The sequence below is a fragment of the Anneissia japonica genome, unplaced genomic scaffold, assembly GCF_011630105.1.
Source record: "Anneissia japonica isolate Jap-2015-1 unplaced genomic scaffold, ASM1163010v1 scaffold287852_len814684_cov197, whole genome shotgun sequence".
NCBI classification, from domain to species: domain Eukaryota; kingdom Metazoa; phylum Echinodermata; class Crinoidea; order Comatulida; family Comatulidae; genus Anneissia; species Anneissia japonica.
In genome coordinates, this window is record NW_022704998.1 from 662,992 (window position 1) to 671,074 (window position 8,083).

Sequence of the window (8,083 nt, forward strand, 5' to 3'; positions counted from 1 at the left end):
ATATATGATTACATAATTAATGTCGAAATATTGAATCCCAACACGATGGCGTGTATTTCAATACTTGGAGTATGTATTATACTTTCTTATTGTACTTATTTATTTACTTACTGTATAAATATTGTACTGACTAAAAAACTTTTTATAGCCTCAAATTATTAATCGTTTTTTCTTTTTAGGTGGCCTGAGCTTAAGTGTCACTGGACCTATACAGGCCTACATTCGTTTATCAATAAAAAAAAAAAAATTTTCTTTTTTCTCTCGTGAAATGTAAATAATTTATTGATAATGATGAATAAACAGTAACGGTAATGATAAATGACGATTAGCAACTAAAATTTTTAATAATGCATTAAATCGAAATTTAGGCCTAATCATTTTCACCCTTTAAAAATATTGGATGGTATTCACCTTTTTTACTCCAGAAATAAGCAAATGGCATAATAAATTGGCCAGTCATGAGAAAAGATGTTTTTTGTTCAACCTGGCAACTGTCACTGGGGACTTTTTTCCCGCAATTTGCCATGGCTACTTCCATTGTACAATATAAAACTGCTACATTATTAGTAGATCTCTACTATAATGTTGCATCCTGATGAAAATCCCACCGGGATCCCGATCAAAAATCCTGGTCGGGATCCCGATAGAATCCGGTAGGATCCCGATAGAATCCCAGTCTGGATTCTATCAGGATTTTTGATCGGGATCCCAGTGGGATTTTTGGTTGGGATTCCCGATTTAACGGGATCCAGATAAAGATCGCGACCGGGATTCTATGAGGATTTTTGAACGGGATCCCAGCGAGATTTTTGGTCGGGTTTCCCGGTTTATCGGGATTCTATCGGCATCCCGATCGGGATTCTATGGGGATCCCGATCGGTATTCTATGGGGATCCCGATCGGTATTCTATGGGGATCCCGATCGATATTCTATGGGGATCCCGATTGGGATTCCGATCGGTATTCTATCGGGATCCTGATCGGGATTTTTGATCGGGATCCCGGCAGGATTTTTGGTCGGAATTCCCAGTTTATTGGGATCCCGATCTAGATTTTGATCGGGATTCTATCGGGACTTTCAATCGGGATCCCGGCAGGATTTTTGGTCGGAATTCCCAGTTTATTGGGATCCCGATCTAGATTTTGATCGGGATTCTATCGGGACTTTCAATCGGGTTCCCGCCAGGATTTTTGGTCAGGATTCCTGGTTTATCAGGATCCGATTGGGATTTCGATCGGGATCCTGACCTGAATCCCGGCCAAAAATCCTGATGGGATCCCAGCGATTTTTTTAGTGGGGAAGTATAGAAAAGCGTCTTGCCCTAACAATATTAGTCTTCTTGTCTTTTTCAATTATATTACAAATTTGATGTATTTATTAAAGAGGTGTTAAGTACCTGATTTACCATGAAAGTGTGAGGATGACGCCATAGTTGATAATATACAGTTCTTTCTTTGTCATTGACTGTTCACCGTGTATGAATCATTGTATCAGCAGAAGCCTGTAAAGAATAATATGGATTAAAACATGGCAATTACTGGACTAACAAAACCCATCATTATTATTTATTTATAGCAGATGGTGATGAGCTAATAATATAATAAACAAAACCTTTACTTAACCATCATTTTCTTTCAATTTTAAAATATTCCAAAACCGTTTATTGTTTAATTTCTCCTAAACTTTCCATCAAACACCCCTCCAATGTCTTGAAAATTCCAATGGACTGAACAGCTTATCAAGCTTGGCAAGTATTGTTTGGTAATAGTTACAGGGACATAAGGATTTTTAATTGGAGGGGTGACTACTAAAAATTTGAATCGACACACTGTGAGATTTACGTAGTCATGACATATTGTACGTGTGGCTGATATAAACCTACTGATATTTTCAGAGGTCATAAAATATTAGTTAAAATTTAGGCTATTATTTCCAACTCATAAAAACATGCATAGTAATAAAATAACAATTAGAAGTAAACTAATGAGGGAATAAAAATGTAAATTGTCAAAGAATAAAATATTTTCCTCAAAATCGGGCTGTACTGAGTTGGTTGAGGATGTAGTTTTACTGTAAATACAAACCTTTGTGCTATTTAATGTTTACAATATGTGTATATCCTTGGTGATACCAAAATATACACAATGAAACGTCTTGAAATCACTAATTAAACAAGAGAAATGTAAACGTAAGCTCCTTACACTTCATTTTCAGACTGTAGGTACCTTTTTTGACTTGGAATCAAGTCTGGATCTAAATCATAATTTAGCCTTTTGTATGTCTTTATTTTCATTTTTATCTAAACACTACAGTACAAATTCCTACAGATAAATCTGTCCTTATTACGAATTAAACATCAAATTGTGGCCTTCTTAAATATCATATCACACCCGAATCATTTCCACACTTACCTTGAATTGAATGTAATACTAATTTAGAAGTAACCAGTGAAATAGTGCAAGTCCTATGCTGAAAATGTAATTTCAAATATTAAGATATTGACTCTGAAACTCTGAAACCAAGAACTTTAAAAGGAAATACACTACCTTTTACTGTAGGGTGTAGTTATTGTGTTATTTGTCCCACCTTTCAAATAAACTCTGTGTACCAAAACCATGGGTACAAAGACCTATGTTGATCACATGATAGTAACTCCTGGACCTCCACTGGTGATAATCAAAGATGCTTTGTTGTCTGTATTTTGTAAAATAATATTTGCATTTTCCTTGTGAAAGATTTTAACTGCAGAGCATGATCATAGACAGTGTAACTAATAGGTGATAAGCTGCTAACCTATTCTTTTTCTTAAGATTTTTCTTACTTTATTTATTTATTTATTGATTTATTTATTGATTGATTGATTTATTTATTTATTTATTTATTATGTGATATGCTGCTACAGCGTATCACCTATTGTTTCTCTTTAAAATTTTTCTTTTTCTATTTTTTTTTTATTCTTCCCCCTCCCCCTTTTTTTGTTCGCAGCTTTTCTCAAAAAGGACAAAAGTTCTATCCTTGACGTTACAGTCAGTTGACGCAATCTACGTGCCATTTTGTGAAATGTTATGGTTGATCATAAATTCCTCACCAATAGGCCATATTCAATAAAACTTGACACAAGTATACTTCATATCAAGTATCAACTTCTCGTCCTCATCGCATGGCATGCGCGTTAACATTTTAAAATGCTCAGAATCACTTTTTGACTAAAATTAGAGCATGTTTCATGCCATTTTGAGCATTTCAAAATTTGTGATGCCTCGCACACATTTTAACACGCTCAGCAAATGCGAAATCTCTGAATTATGTTCTTTTACATATTTTGGGGTCCTGACACTGTATTCACAAATTTCCAATCTTTTTCAGTCAGTACTTTAGAGGCAATAGCAATGCCGTACGAGCGCAATCAAACATACGAATCCGTTTGTGATTTTGTGTTTACAAAAATCATGCATATTTTTATTCAGTTATAGCTCCTTAGGATCCATGGTGACCCCCAATTTTTATTACGCATTCTGAAAGGACATGAGATGTAGACATTTGAAGTTATCATATTGCCATCTGAAATAAATAACTGAATTTTTATCTCTGATGTCATAATTTTTATACTCATTTTAGCATATTTCGTTTATCCTTGATCAATCATCTCCCAAGTTTCACTACCATACTTGCGTATAAAGCGACCCACGTATATGACACAACCCCCGGGTTTGAGAAGTTTTGTATGTTGGGTGTATAGGACGACCCCCTGTTTCACCGCCCGGAATTCTTTTTTGCTACTTTTTATAGTCTTGATACTGCATCTAGCTGGCTAAAAACGGAGCCAAGTGCAGGGCTTCTTCCAAATAATACAATTTTTTGAGATTTTGCATGTGAATCAAAAATTTATTTCCCTGTATTAAAAATTGCATTCATTCATTTGCTAACATTTTAATAGCTTCATGTTAGCTTGTGAGTTCAGATGCTTGATTTGTAGTAAAATTCTTAACATATATAATTGCGTATAATACGACCTGCGTATAAGAAGACTCCCGAATTCGAGAAGATTTTGGGCCGATTTTTCCAAAATAATAAGATTTTATGATTTTTTAAAATGTTTGTAAATATCTCATTTTCCCGTATTTAAACTCGCGTTCATTCATATTAGAACATCTAGTAGCCTCATTGCAGTAGTAAATTAGTAGTAACGGATGATCATTTTTGGTAATTCAAAATGTTCTCACTGTAGAAATCTATCGGATCCTATATAAGATTTATCGATGACAAATTTAATTTAATGCTCTAATTCAAACTAAATTACACATTTAATGTCTTGTAACTCTAAAAATAATGAACTTCTTTTTCTGGTTGTTTGGCAGTTTATATTTTGCTGATATCATCCTTGGATCTTGGCTTATTTAATCGGTTACTTAATCCTGTTTTGTTTCTTTGTAACCACATAGTTATCAACCTGAAGAATTTGAAATGCTTGACTATGCCAGTTGGGTGGGGATCTGGGGGGGCCGCCAGACCTCCACCAGGGTTCTTCCCCTGGGGGGGTGAAGACCCTTGGCGCTCCAATGATCTGAGCATTTTTTAAGCTGTTTTCAAAACAATTTCAGAAAGTGTTTGTTGACAATACCGGGTACATAGACATAAATATTTTTAATAAAGCCACATACAATTTGAGTTTCATTCTATTGTCCGTGTCACACCTTGGCGGTTTAGATAGCATCTGCCTGCATATGAAATAATTGGTGAATACGCTGGCGTACATCGAATAAGTTATTGGTAAGTTTTGTATAATTTAAGAGTACGCTGGTATACTACTTAGTATGGCGAGTACATCAAAAAATTTTGTGCATTCATCCAAAATCACTTTAAAATTCAAGACCGTTCCACATGATACGACACGGTTGGTAAAGTTGAAGTACTTCTCATCTGCAGGTGCTCCTTATTCTCCTACTAATCTGCAACTTGACTCTACGGACACATCCGTTACCTTGACATGGAAGAAGCCAGCGTACCCTGGAGCCTCCCCTTTACTGAGATACATCATTGAATATAAAGAACAGGGTAAGTACAAATACATTCATAAAGCACTGTAAACACTATCAAATTTTATGTGACAAATAAATGTGATATGCCCATATATGGATATAATATGACATCATCAGACCCATATATGGGAAAATCACATTGAATCTAAAGAACAGGGTAAGTACAAATACATTCATAAACCGCTGTCCACACAATCAAATTTTATGTGACAAAAAAAAGTGTATGGCTATATATGGATGTAATATGACATGATCATGCCCATATATGGGAAAATGACACAAATTTGTCGCATAACATTCGATAGTGTGGACAGAGGTTTATCTTTCGTTTTTTATTCATCTGCAAAGTAATTGTTGTTGTAATCATTAACAATAATAATGATAAAATTGATAAAATAGTGACAATGATAATAATAATAGTAGTTAAAACAGTGGTAAAGATGGGAGAATAACCCATAACTCATAGCGTCATTGTGCTGAATTACGTATCGGCGTTGTCCGTGACTGCCTAGTGGTCGTAAAGAGGTGCTTCATAGTAGCTACATGTTCACATCATTCCACAGTGACAGGGGCTGAAATGAACCATAGCATCAGGGTAACCCCCCCTATTCTTCTGAAAGATGCAGTGAGGTCTTTAAAGTGCACACAAGCCAGATGTTTACACTGGACCTCCATTTTAAGTCCTTATCAGTGAAATCTTAGTTGTACCAACCAAATATTAGGCGACGGGCAGCTGGAACCAGCGCCAATGTTAAGAGTGTAGTTTAGCGGCGCCCCTGCATTGACTGCTCGTTTATTTTTATAAAGGTGATTTTATGTATGCCAATGATACATAGTAAGGATAGTGGTGATAATTTTTTGTGATTTATACATCCTAATGTTTTTTTTTTTAATTATTTTATGTGAGAATGTTACATATTGTTGTTGATTATACTGTTTTACTATTGATGTTTTAACGGGTCTTTTCTCATTTTATATGAATAGTATATTTCAAGACATCCTTGTGGTCTGCAAAAAACTTGATACATTTTAATGTTTTTCTTAAATTATTTTTGTGAGGATGTGACATACTGATTATTTTGCTATTTTAAAGTTATTGATGTTGTAATGTCTTTTCTTATTTTATATGAATTATTTTTTAAGACCCATTTGTTTTGCCATAAATTTGTATTGAATCTTCAAACAACTTACCAGATAACAGTGGATTCCTTTCAAGTTCAGATGATGTTGACAGAACTAAAAACTCTGCTGCCCCCAACCACTGTAATGATTTTTTTTCCCCTTTTGAATTTTAATAATAAGATTTTTATCTTATTGTTTTTTTTTTGTTTTTTTTTTTGCAGACGTAGAGTGGGAATTGTTGTCCGACAGCATCGATCCAGACACCACATCTTATGTGATCTCCTATGGGAATCTTAAGAGCAGTACTATGTATGAGTTCCGACTCATGGCTGAGAACTCGCAGAGTATAAGTGAACCAGCAATTGCTGATAATCCTTTCGCTGTTCCAGGTAAGGCATGAAAAGAATTACCATTGGCAGACATCGTAGGGGGAAGGAAGAGTTATGTTCTTAAATGATACTAAACAGCTATTTCTAACTGGACAGTTGTATTGAACTTTATCACATAGACCGTCTTAAGCCCCATTTTTATTTGACATGCTTAAATATGGTCATGATGACATCACATCATGACCATATATAGGCACATCATGACTATATGAGAGCCAAGCTCACAAACAGGCTGTAAACTCGCACAGCACTGTATTGAGAAACAAGCCTCAATAGCCAGAACATGCCATAAAATATTAATTTCGTGTGAATTGGGTTTTTGCGTAATAAATAAAGTATAATTATTAATCTTACTATTCCTGAAGTTTGAGTTTAAAATTCAAACTGTAAAAGGCAAAATTTAGCCATTTTCAAATGGGAGTTAGTGAAAAGGAATAGGAAATTGCCAAAAATAAAAGCATTTTTCTCAAAACTTGATTTAAGAAAGTTTAGAAGATGACAATTATTCAAACGGTCATAACTTTGCTTTCAGACACCCGATTGAGTTCATTTAACTGTCATTTTAAAGTAAATGATATGTTCTTTGCCATTAACAAAATATAACATTTTTGCTTGAGTACGAGTTTACAGCCTGTTTTTTGAGCTTGGGTCACATATATGGACATACAACAGTTTTTTGTCAAAGAAAATATGATAACCTTGACAGGGCTTAAAAAAGGTCACATAGGGCTTTAAAAAGGTCACATAGGACTCAAATACATTCTGGAATAATTTAGTTTAAACTAAATATTAGTTAATTATAGCCAGTTACATTGTGTTAAAAATTATTTTTTGTCCTCCCCATATCAGTGAAGCCCAAAAGTGCCAATTTCAATTAATTCTTTGTTATTGTATACAATGGAAGGTAACTTAAGCCAATTAATTGTTTATTTGTTTGTTTAATTTAAACCAGTGAGTTGATCAACTTTTTAGCCCATTCTAATTATTGATAATAATTAAAGTAATGTTAATTATTTAAAACAAGAGACAATAAATATGTGCTAGCCTCTCATCTCAACCATAGCTTTGTGGTCTCTTTTTCCCAATCTGGTTATTTTTTGTTGGTTTAGTTGGCTTTTATTGGCTTGGCTTAGTCAATTCACTACTGTATATCCACGTATATAATTGAGTGCTTTGTATAAAATACCAGTGCTCAGTAGCATACTATTTACAAGATCTTGAAATATACCCCTGTCTCTTATACACATCTAGATGTGTATAAGAGACAGATTTTAAAGTTATTGATGTTGTAATGTCTTTTCTTATTTTATATGAATTATTTTTTAAGACCCATTTGTTTTGCCATAAATTTGTATTGAATCTTCAAACAACTTACCAGATAACAGTGGATTCCTTTCAAGTTCAGATGATGTTGACAGAACTAAAAACTCTGCTGCCCCCAACCACTGTAATGATTTTTTTTCCCCTTTTGAATTTTAATAATAAGATTTTTATCTTATTGTTTTTTTTTTGTTTTTTTTTTGCAGACGTAG

At 34.1% G+C, this 8,083-nt stretch overlaps 1 protein-coding gene across 1 annotated transcript in view; it reads left to right on the plus strand.

The window, feature by feature from the left end:
* Window positions 1-4,815: 4,815 nt before the first annotated feature.
* Window positions 4,816-8,083, plus strand: part of LOC117105171 (protein sidekick-2-like) — a 10,101-nt gene continuing 6,833 nt past the window's right edge. Inside the window, exons 1-2 of the mRNA XM_033246243.1 lie at window positions 4,816-5,056; window positions 6,384-6,551. Of these exons, the coding sequence (XP_033102134.1) occupies window positions 4,816-5,056; window positions 6,384-6,551 (409 nt within the window). The remainder of the gene's footprint in view (window positions 5,057-6,383; window positions 6,552-8,083) is intronic.